Source organism: Globicephala melas, chromosome 13 (genome assembly GCF_963455315.2).
Source record: "Globicephala melas chromosome 13, mGloMel1.2, whole genome shotgun sequence".
NCBI classification, from domain to species: Eukaryota; Metazoa; Chordata; class Mammalia; order Artiodactyla; family Delphinidae; genus Globicephala; species Globicephala melas.
Window position 1 is genome coordinate 64251127 of NC_083326.1, and position 14165 is coordinate 64265291.

At 59.2% G+C, this 14165-nt stretch overlaps 4 protein-coding genes across 4 annotated transcripts; 1 reads left to right on the plus strand and 3 right to left on the minus strand.

Annotated features, from left to right (window-relative positions):
* Positions 1-1395: 1395 nt before the first annotated feature.
* Positions 1396-2510, minus strand: VPREB3 (V-set pre-B cell surrogate light chain 3). Its single transcript, XM_030836697.2, has 2 exons — positions 2462-2510; positions 1396-1712 (listed from the first exon to the last, which is right to left on the minus strand). Exons 1-2 carry the CDS (start codon positions 2508-2510, stop codon positions 1396-1398), a joined length of 366 nt encoding a protein of 121 aa, XP_030692557.2.
* A 3810-nt stretch (positions 2511-6320) lies between these two features.
* On the plus strand, positions 6321-7900 carry C13H22orf15 (chromosome 13 C22orf15 homolog). Its single transcript, XM_030836411.2, is given in 7 exon segments — positions 6321-6345; positions 6948-7034; positions 7126-7166; positions 7168-7261; positions 7495-7569; positions 7651-7676; positions 7679-7900. Coding segments are annotated over 7 exon segments (462 nt in total). The 3' UTR covers positions 7793-7900.
* Positions 7901-8631: 731 nt separating this feature from the next.
* On the minus strand, positions 8632-10543 carry CHCHD10 (coiled-coil-helix-coiled-coil-helix domain containing 10). Its single transcript, XM_030836273.3, has 4 exons — positions 10387-10543; positions 9917-10136; positions 8927-9074; positions 8632-8828 (listed from the first exon to the last, which is right to left on the minus strand). Exons 1-4 carry the CDS (start codon positions 10425-10427, stop codon positions 8809-8811), a joined length of 429 nt encoding a protein of 142 aa, XP_030692133.1. The 5' UTR covers positions 10428-10543; the 3' UTR covers positions 8632-8808.
* Positions 10544-12032: 1489 nt separating this feature from the next.
* On the minus strand, positions 12033-13939 carry LOC115841962 (histone H3.3A-like). Its single transcript, XM_030836410.2, has 3 exons — positions 13928-13939; positions 13733-13810; positions 12033-12798 (listed from the first exon to the last, which is right to left on the minus strand). Exons 1-3 carry the CDS (start codon positions 13937-13939, stop codon positions 12385-12387), a joined length of 504 nt encoding a protein of 167 aa, XP_030692270.2. The 3' UTR covers positions 12033-12384.
* Positions 13940-14165: the final 226 nt, after the last annotated feature.

A 14165-nucleotide genomic window follows, 5' to 3' on the forward strand; every position in this document is an offset into this window, starting at 1 on the left:
TGCTCCTGCCCGCGGCCGTGGCCTCGCTCGGCTGCGGCTGCTGACGCGGAGCCCGCGGCTGCCCGAGCGCCCGAGCCCCGCCCCCTCCCCGGCACTTCCGGGACCGCTCTAGGCCGCGCGGAGGCCAGTGTCTCGCTGGTCCCGCCGCGCAGTACGTGTCTCCGCCTGGACGCCGGGATCCGGGTCGCAGGACTGGGGTCGGGAGGGGTCGTCCAGTCGACTCAGGGCTCCGGGCCGTCCCCGAGCGCGTCCCGGCTGGGCGGGCGTTGGCGGGAGCGCAGAGGAGGAAACTGAGGCCGGGAGGGGCGGCCGGCTCCTGGGCACCTGTCCTGGGGGTGGGGCCGGCCAGAGGCCTTGAGGCGGCTGTGTCGCCGGGAGAAGGGCAGGTGCGCTCAGGGTTGCGGAGCCCGTTACCCCGCGCAGGCCCGGGGTCCTGCTGCAATTCCCCCTCCCTTCCTGGGGAGCTCTGGTCCTGCTTGCTCACCTCGTCCCCGCAGAGACAAATGAGGAGAGCCCGGAGAGGGCCCAGGAGATGGCTGGGAGCCTAGGCGGGACCCTCTGTGGACCCCACCTCTGCATCTGAGGGATGGCCTCCGTTCAGGTGGCGCCTCTTAGGGGAACCGGGAGGGAAGCGGGGTGTGTTCTTCAGCCCCCGACCCCCCTCCCAGAGCTCACTTCTGCTTCTGGTGGCAAGACTTGCCCCTCTACCCAAGGATGGCTGCTGCCCATTCTCCCCCTGCCATCTGCCCACCTGTCTTCAGCACCTTCCGTCCTGGCCCTCATGTGCCTCCTAGCCCCATCCAGGAGTAGGCAGGGGCTCCTAGGGACCCAGTCCACTGACCCTGTGTGTGTTGGACCACAACCAGCCATGCAGAGCTGGGACCAGCAAGGGCTGGTTATTTTTTCTCTCACTCCAGCTCTTCCAGTCACAGGAAGGCAAGAGCCCCCATTCTGAGCCCCCTGGGGGCTGGTAGGGAGGTGGGGCCCCACCCAAGGGTCTCAGGTGCTTCCCCTTCTGCAAAAATCCCCAGAATCCCTACCCCCACACTCCCAGACCAACCACAGTCACTTTTTCTTTTTATTTTTTTTATTGAGCTTTTTTTTTTTTAACATCTTTATTGGGGTATAATTGCTTTACAATGGTGTGTTAGTTTCTGCTTTATAACGAAGTGAATCAGTTATACATATACATATGTTCCCATATCTCTTCCCTCTTGCATCTCACAGTCACTTTTTCAGCCAGGATCTCATGGCCCTCAGAATAGTTACTGTTGACATGTTGATTATTAACCCATTTTACAAAGGAGGAAAATCAAGGCTCAGAGAAAGGGAGGGTCCCAAGGTCAGGAGCATAAGTGGGAGGCAGACAGAAGGCACTCATCCCACACCCCACCCCTAGGGTATGTAGCCCACGGAGCAGTAATAATCTGCAGCGTCTTCAGGCTGCACGGGGCTGATGGTCAGGATGCAGGCATTATGGGCTGCATCCGTGGCTGCCGAGAAGCGGTCAGGGATGTCAGGGGGGCGGTGGTTGTCCTCCTCTGAGCGGTAGTGGAGGAGCAAGCGGGGGGCGCTGCCTGCCCGCTGCTGATACCAAGACACGCCGTAGTCCCCGACCGTGGCATAGCGGGGGCTGAGCATGCAGGAGAGTTGGGCCACTTGGCCTGGGAAGACCAGCAGTGTGTCCGGCTGGGTGAGGGTTGGCTGGGAGGCTGAGAGAGACAGACACACTCAGGTCTTGCCTGGGCCCCTTCCTTCCTGCCCCTGCCCCACAAAGTCTTGGTCAGACTCCCAGGAGAATCCTCTCCCAAAAGCTCACAGCCCGGTGCCATGGGATCGTCACTGGGTGGGGCACAGAGCTGGCGACCCCTAAGCCCCCATTAGTGTCATGTTCCCAAGGAGCCATGTTCAGCTAAGGATCTAGAGTTCAGAGGGTGTGCTGGTGGTCTCTGGGCTGCCCACCCTCGTCCCTTGCCCTTCAGACCCCTATCACTTTGGTCACACTGGCTTGTCCAAACCCTGGCTACAGACTGATGACCCCCCAAGAAGCCTCCTGAGCTGTTACTACCCATTGGCTCAGCCTCCGGCCACTGGCTGCTGAAGAACCTTCTCAGGGTTAGCTTGTCCCTGAGGCCCTGTGGGGTAGGAACCAGCCCACACCAGCTTCCCCTCTGAAAAACTCAAAAGGTGATGAGTCTCTGAGACCCCCAAGAGTCAGAGTCCAAAGGGACCCTAGCAATCTGGTCATTCACAAATGGGGAAACTGAGGCCCACATAGAGAAGTGACTTGCCTCAAGTCTGGGGCAGGGCCACCTGTGGCCGGTTCTCCTCTCCACCTCAAGGACCCTTCCAAAACCTTCCCCACTGACCACATGGATTTGCTTCCTTACAGGGGGCTTCCAGAGCCAGTGTGCTGTTTCCCACTCCACCCCTGGGTGAGCAAGGCCCAGGGAGGGCTCACCTGCTAGGAGGACCCCAGTCAGAAGGAGGGCCAGATGCTGACAGGCCATGGCCAGAGGCAGGGAGGCAGGTGGGAGTCGCTTGTTGGGCTTGCGCTGGGCATGCTCCAGGTGCTTCAGGGCACACTGGGGAGGCTGCTGGACCACGACAGGGCATGCAAATCAGCCCACTGACACGGTGGGAGGGTGGTGCTGGGGCCCAGCAGCCAGACCTTATCTTCCCAAACGTCAGCATCCCAGCCGCACAGGGCCTTCTTGAGAACAGAAGCCCGGAAATCCACATGTGCAGTTAGAGCAGGTGGCTGCTCTTCACTGAGGTATAACTCATACGGTCAAGTGCACAAATCTTACATGTATGGCTCAATGATTTTATATATATATATCCCTGCAGCCTCTACCCAGACCAAGATTTAGAACATTTCCATCACCCCAGAAGGCTCCCTCATTCGCCTCCCCTGCCAGTAACACCCTCTTAGCCCCCAACAGTAACCAAGTGGGACTCTGTGGTTAATCAGTTTTGCTGTAGAACGTCAGCTATAAATGGAGTGATAGTGTGTCCTCTTTTGTTTCTGCTTCTTTTGTTAAACATTATGAGTCATCCGTGTGTGCAGCAATGTTTAATTCGTTGTCACAGCTGTGTGTAAGCCACTGTGTGGATAGCCACAGTTAGTTTATCCATCTCCTGTTACTAGCCATTCGGGTGCTTTCATCTTTGGCTATTTCAAGGAGAACTGCTGCGAGCATTCCTGCCTGTGTCGTTGGTGCACCTGAGCTCTGGTTTCTGCTGGACAGACACCCAGGACAGGGAACGTTTCCGTTTAGTGTTGTGTTTTTTTTGGCCGCATCGCACCACGCAGCATGCGGGATCTTAGTTCCCCAACCAGGGATCGAACCCGTGCTCCCTGCAGTGGAAGCGCAGAGTCCTAACCACTGGACCACCAGGGAAGTCCCCTTTCTGTTTAGTTTTAGTAGATACCACCAGGGTTCCCGACATGGTTGTGCCTATCTGCACTCCTGTTGTGGGCAAGAGAGTTTGCCAAACCGAGGGGAGCTGACTTTGGTTGGGATTCAACCCGCGTTGGGATTCAAACCTGAATCCCAGATCCTCCTCCTCTTGACTGCACAACTTCAGCCAAGTTCCCCTCTCTGTGCCTCAGTTTCCTCATCTGGAAACAAAAGACGAGCATTGTGCCAGTCCAAGTGTTGTGAAGATGCAAAGATAGGACTTTGTGGGAGTTCCTTGGTTGCCTAGTGGTTAGGATTCTGGGCTTTCATTGCGTGGCCTGAGTTCAACCCCTGGTAAGGGAACTGAGATCCCACAAGCTGCATGTTGCAGCCAGAAAACAAAAACAAAAACAAAAACAAAAACATAGATAGGACTTTGTGTGTATTAATCATGCCTTTTATATTCTCTATCCTGATGCTTTGACATCTGGGGCCTTGCTGACCTTGGAGGGACAGGCCTTCCCAGGGTCAGCCAGTTCCTAGAGACAGTAACACTTTTCAAATGCAAACCAACCATTCCTGAGTCCACACTCCCCTGACCACCTCCCCTACGGGGCTCTCTCATTGGGCCACTGCCCTCCTGCCCTGTCACCCAGGACAAGTAAGTACCAGACAACCAGGGACGGTTCCTGTGCCCCAGAGCATGAAGTTATTCCAAACAGCCAACCCTGAGCCTGCTCACCCCACCTCACTGTTCCTTCCCTCAGAAACCACGATAGAGGCTCCCGCCCAGAGTTCCCCCTCTCTCTCTGCCTCCTGACCAGCCCTGGTGCTTTCCCATGTGGCCTCCCGCACCATGGGGTGTCATGCCTCCTCCACTTGGGAACTGTAACAAACCAGCTTCTCAATGGCAATCATCTCCTGATCTGCTGGCCTTACCAAATACCTAAAAAATAATAAAACAAGTTAAAGCAGTGTGCTCTCATTACTTTGTAGCCTTGAGAGCTCGCTTGGGGAAGGTTACAAAGCTCCCACTGTGGGTCCCACTCCAGTCCTAACACCTCCTTAGAGCACCTCCATGACACTCAAGACAAAAGATCCCTCCTCAGTGGCACTAAAGACAAACCCCTCGGAAAAGAGGGGTGGTCATTGGAGCTGAGGGTCCAGGCCGGGAGTTCCATTCCTTCCAGAATCTGGCTGCAGCCACTCCTGGGCTGTGTTCTGCAGGACACGGGTCCCCAGATTTTGGAAGAAAGTGCCCTGCCTGTAAGTTTGGGAAACGCTGCCCCAGGGCTTTCCCCAGTGCTGCCTCTGAGTGCCTGCTGCAGGCTGAGCACCCAGGTAGCACTCAAAAGGGTTAATTGCGTTCCGTCCTCACGCTAACTTGCCCGTGGTGCTGTGAGCGGTGCGAGTGGTGCCGTGAGCGGTGCCTCTCACTGCTTTACAGGTGTGAGCACTGAGGCAAGTCCTGTCCAGAGGCAGAGTGATGCTGATGAGCTGCGGGGAGGATCTGGGCCTCCTCCTGCCTCCTGCCTTGAGCTCTGCCTGCAGAGGGTGGATGAATAGTGTAATCACCGGGGAGCAGTGGCAGGGCAGCTAAGAAGGAGGTATCCTGACCCGCCATGAGTCCAGAGGCCCAACCACAACCAGACGGAAAGAGGGGCAATGCAAACGCTGCCCACGCTGGAAAACAATGGCAGTTTCTTACAAAGTTAAACATACTCTCCCCAGAGGACCCAGCAATCCCTCTTGCTGAGGTTTACAGTAGAGAAATGGAAACGTCTCTTCACCCAGAGACCTGCTGGTGAGTGTCTGTACTGGCTTTACTCATAATCACCCAAAACGGGAAACAATCCAAACAGCAGCAGGTGAGTGGATCCACAGACCGCGGCACCTCCAGGCAGTGGGACCCTCCCGGGTGATGAAAGGAAGGACCCATTGACACCGGTTGACTACCCCGTGAATCCTGCACGCATGGAGCTAGGTGAAAGCAGCCGCACCTGAAAGGCTCCGCACTGTCTGCTGCTTCCCTCTCTGGGACGCGACAGTCTGGAAGAGGTGGGGGCAGGGAACACTGCAGCGCTTGCCAGGGGCTGGGGTGACCACAAAGGGGCATGAAGGAATTTGGGAGAGTGATGGAAATGTTGTGTATCCAGACTGGTGGTGGTTCTGTGAGACTTGTCACAACTGGAAAACACTCAAAAGTGTTTTGTTCACTCAAAAGTGAATTTTACTGTCTGTAAACCATAACTCAATAAACTTGACTAAGAAGGGAAAGAAACAAGGACAGAAGAGAGGGAGGCTGGGAGTGAGCCCAGGGCAGGGGGCCTTGAGTTGATAGGGAGCCTGTGAGGTTGGTGAGGATCCCGCTCCTGCTACAGCCACGCCAGCACCCCACCCCTAGGAATCTCCCCTGCTTTCAGCCTGGAAGCTCTGTCTCTACTGGTGAGGGGATGTGGTCTCTGGACATCCCTGGTCGCTGAGGCTCCAGCCCCCACTAGAGCCCTGCGTCAGGGAATGTCCGGACCCTCCCCAGAGCCCGTTACCGGGATACTGGGGGGAAGGCATTTCCTGCCTAGACCTCTTGGCAGCTCCCACTCCCATGGAGACCAGCTTGGAAGCTGGGAGGACCTGAGTCTTCTCTGTACTCTGATCTAGCTAGCGGGAGGAAGAGGAGGCCAAGTCTCCTGGACTAGCTGCAAGGACCCCCTGGGCTGGTGGAGCCCAGCCCCAAGGGCAGCTGAGCGGGGAGCTGCACTTGGACCCACCCACCCACCCATCACTCCCCCATCCCCGACACACACATCTCCCGCAGGGCGCCACATGCGGTAGATCTCAGCCCCAGCTCCTTCCTTAGTCAGGAAGTTGGGGGTTGGGGGATCAAAGCCCCCACATCTGTCTCCTCCCCCCGCAGCCATGTTTATCACGGTGATGTCTGGAGGTAAGGGGGGGTCCCCTGTCCCGGAAGACTGGTGGGGGTACATTCCCTCTGCCTTGAGGGAGAGTGGGGAGGCGGCGTGGGGAAGGGGTACACATGGTAAGGGATGGGAGCGTCCGCGGAGAGTCCCTTGAGGGGAAACCCCGGCTGGGTCCTGGGAAATGCATGTGGGCTCCTCTAGGAGCGCACGGGACACGCAGCCACCAAGCCGCTGCCGTGGAGCAAATGCTCAAACTGCTCCATCCCTTAGCTGGTCAGTGGTCCTCCAGCTTCAGGGGGCATGAGGCACCTAAAGCTCTAGCCCCAGCTGCAAATTCCTGACCTTCTGGTGGAGGCGGGGCTGGTGCGGGGTAGGGGGTGAGGGGCTGTCAGGTGCCGGAGGTGGGGCTGAAGTGGGAGGGGAGGGTCGCGTGAGAAAGACAGAAGTTGTGCACCCCGGTCACCGACATCTTGGGAGATGGAAGGGGGTACGTTCCTAATCTCATAGCCCCTAATCTCATAGCCCCATTCCCTGCTCTGTAGGGAAGAGACGGGAGGGAGGCAGAGGGTCCCAGTTTGGGGGGAGTAGAGGGTGCCATTCGTTCACCTCTGCTCCTCTCCCACAGCTGGCTGCTGGGAGCTGGTGAACCCCTGGTGCAGCCTGGTGCTCCTCATCACCCACCTGAGGCAGAGGGGGCAGGTGCCCCCAAATGGTGAGGGAGCAGGGAGGGGTGCTGGGAGAACCTCTGAGGGCCCCCAGGTAGGGATTCCAGCCCTGCCCTGCCTCCCTCTCTGCTCCCCCAGTGACCATAGCCCTCCTGGCTGAGGATGGGCACCTGGAACCTGGCTGAGGGACTAGAGGAGGGGCCTTCCCTGGCGCCCTCCATGGGCAGCCCCCTGCTGCAGGAGCGTGGGATCTATGTCCTAGTGCAGATCATCAGTAAGTGGGGCCCCAGATTCCCCCTGTGCAGCTATGCTGGAATATAAGATGGGGAAGAGCAGCCACAGACCACCCAAGCCCTGCCGAGCCCCTGCTTTGGCCAGGACCTAGCCCTGAACTTCCCATCCAATGCCCTGTCCTGACCCCACTGTGGGCCAGCAAACAGGTCCAGAGTGAGAGGTGGGGGTGTGGACCACCAGGCCAGCCAGGAATCAGCCTTCTTCCCTCCGCAGAGGGTGAGGGCGGGGCCCCCACCTGCTATGAGTCCCTCCTGGAGAACCTGGATGAGCGGTGTCCAGAGCTGGCAGGTGAGTGTCACAGGAGAGCCCCAGGGGGAGGATGTGCCTTCCCACCAGTCCCCCACAGGCAGGGCTTCTGGGGCCTTCCAGAGGAGCTGCGCTGGCTGTCGGGCCTTCCCCTCCCCCGGGCGATGGCTGGAGAAGGCGTGCCGGCACTCTGCGTGGCCACCAGGAGCAAGGCCCTCCTTCACGGCCCCGAAGGGTGGGCTTCCTGCTGCCTGGGACCCACTAGCTGGGGCCGAGAGCCAGGTAAGGAGGAGACATGGATCCCTGGGGGGATGCTCATACCCAGATATGGGACCCCTTCCCAGGGGACAGATGTGTGTGCTGAGAGGTGGACCCCAATGCCAACCCCCTCAGAGACACACATACACCCACACGATGGAAGACACTATATCCAGCGACAGGTCCCCACCATCCGCTGGAGGCTAAATGCCTGCACAAGGGCGGGGAGATGTGGAATAGGGCCTGGCACACCGTAGGTGCTCAGTGCAGAGCTGCTGAATGAACTCAGTGAAGGCAGCAGCACAGAGTGTGTGATGGCGTCTGAAGGGCCAGCACCTCTGTTCCGGCAGGCCCCGTGACCTGGCACATCACGGCCAAGTGGCTGAGCTGGACTCAGATCCAAGGGGGTTGGCCGTGACCTCTGCCTGGTGTGATCAGGTGCAAAGGCCCAGCAGTATTCCTCTTGCAGAATCTGGAATTTCTGGGAAATTGCAAGGTCACTGACAGAACATGAGGCCGCCGCGGGGCCCCTAAGGTGTGGGTGCGGAGAAAGGGATCCAGAGGCAGAGATGAGAAGGGTGGAGGGGCAGGGGTCCCTGAGAGGAGACAGCACCGCTCCTCCAGGGATTCCAGCCCCAGGAGTCAGACGCCCTTGAGGCTTATGGTCACCTGCTAATGCCTCACCACCCAGTCTGGACTGCCCGAGGCTGTCAGATTACACAGGATTACAAGGTCACCCTCCCCAACCACGACACCAGCTGAAGGTGAAGCATCCCAGTCCACAGTGAGACATCCATTCATCCTCCCCCACCCGCAGAAAGTCCAATGAGAGTGGACACAGCAGGCTCGGATCTAACATAAACTATTAATTGCACATTTTCGTCTTGGATCATCTGTGGGGTGAGAAACCCTCTCCTCACTCCCAGTCTCAGCTACGTGGGTACAATCTGATGTCATGGTCTTGCTGTCGGTGAAGGTGTGAAAGTGGCTGCAGGGCTGGCCCGTGAATCTGCACCGGTCTCTTCAGGGCAGGGAGATCAGACCTGCAGAGGGAGGGCCGGCACAGGTGGAGGTCAGGCCGAAGGTACAGGAGGAGAGACCACGCTCCCGCCCCAGCAGGGGTCAGGGCCTCCCAGCTCACCGTGGTTGTACTTGCACTGCTTCAGGGCCTCGCTGAAGCCCTCACACAGGGTCAGGTCGCTCTGAGTGGTGGAGCAGTCCAGGAACTGCCTGATCTCATAGGCGCAGGGCCCCATCTGCTGGGGCTGCGTGGCAGCGCGGGCCGGGGCCTGAGGTTACAGCACAGGAAGCAGCAAGGTCAGCTTGGGGTTGGCACCCAGAAGAGGACTCCAGAGCCGGGGGTGCCAGCTGCCCCTCCTAACGCCCCCAGCCCTGCCAGGCCCAGCCTGCCCTGTGTAGCCTCAGCTGCTCCATCCCTGAAACAGGGTGAGCCCACAGCCCTCTCAAAGCCACCCAGTTGGTGCTGGTACAGACAGCATTCCCAGCTGCCTCATAACAGGTATGCTGGCAGGTGGGGGTGGGAGGTGAGAGAAGGTTCTAGAAAAGCCCAGTGCTCTGCTAGAGTATGAGCCCCACCCCCACAAGTTCTAGCACCTTCCTGCTCAGCAACACTGATCCTCATTACCCCCGACCCCACCACTAAGCCAGAATTTGGTTCAGGACTGGTGGGGTGCCCAGTGGGGGACAGGCCAGCAGGGAACAGATCCAGAGTCACTGGCTACCCTTCACCCTTGGGTGCAGGGGCTACAGGAAGGGTCTACCTGGGAGAGAGAACACGGACTCAGGAACTTCAACATCCCTCCCTTCTACTAGGTTTAGGTGACCTTGGGCCAGTCTCTGAGACCCTAAGGGCCTCAGTTTCCCCATCTTTAAAGGGCTGGTTGGTGTCTGTCCACGGGGTCTAGGGACCTTGGCGTCAGGGGAGGGGCAGGGAGAGCCGTCCTGTGACCAGAGACCAACAGCAGAGCGACTAATAGGACCCTTCTTGGGCACAGTCCCTGGCCGAGGCAGCTCTGGACACCCTGGACACTCCTCGCTGGACGTTCCAGCAGCTCCCCGCTCAGTGGCCTTGAGAGAAGGCGGCCTCAGTTTCCCCTGAACCCTTGCTCACCTGCTGGGCAGCAGCCTGGGCGGGCTCTGAGCTCCCCCCGCTCAAGGCTCCGGTCAGGGCGCTGCCCATGACGTGTCCCACAGCCGAGCCCACGGCCACTCCGGCGGCCGTGGTCGCCATCTGCGCCATCAGGCCGGGCTGGCCCGACGGGGCGGGGGCCGGGGCCACGGCCGAGGGCGGCGGGTGCGCGGGCGGGTGGGCAGGGGGCGCGGCGCTGCGGCTGCGGGATGGGAAGAAGCTGGGTTAATCCCGGCCGGACTCCAGGCCGGCGGCCCCAGGGGCCCGCAGCTCCGGAGAGCCACCCTCTCCTCCTCCCGGAGGGTGGACGACCACCGTCTTAGACGCCTGATTGCGGTACCCCCGCCCCTCCCCCGCCAAGATGGCGCAGCAGCCGCCAAGGTCACGCTGTCACGACCTTGGGGGCCGCGCTTCCCCAGACCCCACCCTGCGGGCCCTCGTCCCGCTCCCACCTGGCTGCCCGGGCGCCCATGCTGCGGCTCCCCCGGGGCATGGTGGCGGCGGTGGGACCGGCTGAACCGAGTCGGAGACAGCAACGGTGACTGCTGCTCCGGTTCGGGGACGAAGGCGGCGGCGCCTGTCACGGCCGGCGCTGCTGGGCGGGGCCGGGGCGGGGCCGCGGGGCCACGCCCCCGGCCGGAGGCTCGGGACCCGGGGCCAGGCTGCACCCTCGCGGGTCACCCGGCCTCTCCATCAGGCAGCACCCGTTGCCGGTGACCCTGCTCCCTCCCAGCTCCTGGCCCGAGCTATGTGCGCCCTGGGGACACGGGCCGCTGTCGCAGGGCGCCGAGGGCGTACGCAGGAGCGAAGCCTGGCCCTTCAAAGACCACCGCGGAGCTCTGGGAGTGGAGCTAGGGGCTCTCCCGCGCTCGGAAAGTGGGGCACCAGGAGGCCGGTCCCTGCTCCTCCCCCTCCAATCGGACCGGGCTCGCTGGCTCCGGCGTGGCCTCAGGGTCGCGGGTGGACTGGGCAGGGGAAGAAGCACCCACCCTCCGCGAAGGTCCCCAGAGCTCCCGCCAGGGGGCGTCCGGACCGCTCTCGGACTCCTTCCCGGCAAAATCCCTGCGGGGCGCGGGCAGCCCCCGCTGGGGTGCGACGAGGCCCCCTGCGTGGCCCTCCACCCAACCCGACCCCCTGCCCCACGGATGCAGCGCCAGACCCCTACAGCGTTTATGCAGCGTGTCCCTCCCAAAGGCCGTAACCTAGAGGTGTTTGTGCGGGTTTGAATCCTGTGGCCTCGAATTTTACCACCTTGGTTCCAGGCCCAGGGCAGGGCAATGCCGAATTTAAGACGCTTCCCAGCCCTTTGGGAACTGGAGGTTTTCATAGTCTTTTATTGCTACCCTTAGCGGGGAGAGGTCCTGACCTCTTTACCACCCCATCATCACTGTCCCCTATGACCGAGGGAGTCCTCCCAGCACCAGGACTGTGGGGAGGATGAAATCGCCCACAGCAAAATCGTGGGGGAGGGGTCCCAGGTGGGGAGAGGAGTCCCCTCTGTGAGGAAGGGGCAGAAGGGACGCAGGGGACATGGGCAGTGCCTGGCAGGCTCAGCATGTCTCTACTGTGTCCCAACCACACAGTCCTGTCAGCCAGCCTGGGAAGCAGGGCCCTCCCCTGACCCTCATCTGGGCCTGGGCCAAAATTTTCTCCTCTCTGCAGTAGGGGTGACCATTGGCCTCGAGGTGAGGGAAGCATGTGAAGGGTGGCTGCTCTCTCCTCATAGACATGCCAGGCCTGGTCCAGCCTCCACCGCTTTGCTCATGCAGCCACTGACCACTTGTTCCTATTGCCAAACTGGCCCTCCTAGGCTGATCAGGGTCCTCCTCCTGCAGGAAGCCCTCTGTGACCAGCCCAGCTTGCTGTAACCATGGCTCTCCACTGCGGCCTACAACGTGGGATGTTGTTACTTGAGCTCCCATGACAGGTGGACTGTGGTTCCGCAAAGCAAGGCCATGCTCCCCTGGAGGCACTCAAGACCACTTAAGGTAGTTACACAAATATATATATATATATATATATTTTTTACACAAATATTTTTACTGTCTATATTTTCATGTGTATCGGAAAAAAACATACAATTAGCTCATCAAATCTATGAGTTTTTTCAAGTCATAACCAGTTTTATTGCAAAAGGACCCTGTACACATTTATCAATTCTAGTACCTTAATAGCTACCCAACAAGTCATTAACATACAGAAACATGCATCATGAGAAGCAAGAAATATCACCCATCCCTTCTACATACTAGCAACTTGTCACTCCTGAGCAACAGTGCTCACATCACTGAGATCTGTGAACAGTCACTTTTTGCATTCATCCTGAGTGAAAGACGGAATGAGTTAAGTACAAGTGCAACATATTATAAACAATTTTTACAAAAAAAGTCACAAATTAAACAAAGTATTTTACAGAATTTACTACAAAACACCATAAAAACTGCCTTCACTTAAGCTCTCTCTCCCCGTATCCGGCTAGCCAACTGGATGTCTTTGGGCATGATGGTGACTCTCTTAGCGTGGATGGCACACAAATTACTATCTTCAAATAAACCCACCAGGTACACTTCACTAGCCTCCTGAAGCGCACCAATGGCGACACTCAGGAACCTCAAGTTGGTTTTGAAATCCTGGGCGATCTCCCTCACCAACCTCTGGAAAGGCAGCTTCCGGATCAGAAGCTCGGTGGATTTCTGGTAACAACGGATTTCTCGAAGCGCAAGAGTCCCGGGCCTGTAGCGATGAGGTTTTTTCACCCCGCCGGTAGAGGGGGCGCTTTTCCTGGCCGCTTTAGTGGCCAGCTGTTTGCGGGGCGCTTTGCCACCCGTGGACTTACGAGCAGTCTGCTTGGTTCGGGCCAATTTCTTTCACCCAATGCCTAAGTTCGCCGCTTCTCCGACAGCCGCACCGCTCCTGCTGCCCAATGAAGAGCCGCAGTCTCCGAACTAATGGAAGAAGCTCCTCCGACTAACGACCAAACCGCTCTGCGTTAAATCTATGACTTCTTGACCAATGTGGCTAAAATGAGGCTGAAGTAGGCATTTCAATTTTTAAAAGTAGATCACTTTAAAGAAAAAGATGGCAAACAGCCCAGGTAGTAAAAATCACTGCTGTCTTTCCTCTCCTTGCCCTCTAGGGGTCTCTGTAGAGCCTCTCTGGAGAAGCTGTGAAGGCTCCCCGGACTGGAACCCGGAGGGAGGACTGAGTCAGCCAGTGTCCCTCTCCTCCCCCTCCCCACACCGCCTCCTAGGCCCAGGACGGGTGCCCACAGCCTCACACTGAGGCAGCTCAGCACCCCGCCCGCCAGGACGGGAGCCACCGCCTGTGTCCTGGCTCCCCAGCATTGCCCATGATGGAGCGGATTGCCTGGCAAGCTGGTGAGGTCCCTGGTCATCACAGAGAGTATATGAGCCTGGAGGATCCCTTCCAGAGTGTGGTCATCACCCCCTCCTCTGATTCTCACCTACTTATCCTCGGTCTCAGGAAGCTGGGCCGGAGGGGGCCAGAGGAGCCTGTTAGTCCCTGACCAAGGGGCAGCCTGGGCCCCCAGTGCCCCACTCAGACACTGCCCCCCATGGCTTTCTGACCGTACCCTCCCTCCAGCTGACCAGCTAGAGGGCCTTCTGACCCCTCTGCCTGCCTGCTGGTTTGGAAAAGCCTGATCTCGTCCCTCCCTCTTAGGGCTTCAGTTTCCCCATCTATAATTGTCTATGGTTCTGCGCCAAGCTGGGGTCCTGGCCAGCCGCCTCCATATGCCTCAGTTTCCTCTGGGGCACACTTTAATATCCCTTTCCTCACAGGGGCTATAGTGCCATCTTCCAGATGGATCAGCTGAGGCTCTGAGGAGTGGCAGAACTTGCCCGTGGGTACCGCCACCTGTCACAGGCTAACAGGAGGTCAGAGGTCAGGCCCCCAGGGAGACCAGCTAGGGATGCGCCTTCCAAAGGTGGCCTGGTCAGGAGGGGGAGGAGTGAAACGCGGCGCCTCTCAGACTCTCCACCGCATCGGGGAAACTGAGGCCCGGAGCAGCACCGGCTGGCCAGGGTCCCCCAGCACCAGGCCCCTGAGACCGCAGGGCCGGCCCGCCCGGGAAGGACTGGGTCCGCGGGCCGGCCCCCGCCTGGCCAGCCCTCCCCGCCCACCTCCCCCACCCTGGCCGCCAGCACGGGGCGAGTGCAGAACAAAAGACGCGGGGGCGGGGCCGGGCGGGCGGGGGCGGGGCGGAGGCTAT

Bases quoted from the DNA above. Each gene is read 5' to 3' on its own strand.
- CHCHD10 (XM_030836273.3), bottom strand. From the start codon at position 10,427: ATGCCCCGGGGGAGCCGCAGCATGGGCGCCCGGGCAGCCAG. The intron at 10,137-10,386 runs GTGGGAGCGGGA...CCCATCCCGCAG, and splicing joins ATGGGCGCCCGGGCAGCCAG to CCGCAGCGCCGCGCCCCCTG. The intron at 9,075-9,916 runs GTGAGCAAGGGT...CTGTAACCTCAG, and splicing joins CCCAGGCTGCTGCCCAGCAG to GCCCCGGCCCGCGCTGCCAC.
- VPREB3 (XM_030836697.2), bottom strand. From the start codon at position 2,510: ATGGCCTGTCAGCATCTGGCCCTCCTTCTGACTGGGGTCCTCCTAGCA. The intron at 1,713-2,461 runs GTGAGCCCTCCC...TGTCTCTCTCAG, and splicing joins GACTGGGGTCCTCCTAGCAG to CCTCCCAGCCAACCCTCACC.
- LOC115841962 (XM_030836410.2), bottom strand. The intron at 12,799-13,732 runs GTGAGGAAAGGG...ATTGGGTGAAAG, and splicing joins AAGATGGCACTATAGCCCCT to AAATTGGCCCGAACCAAGCA.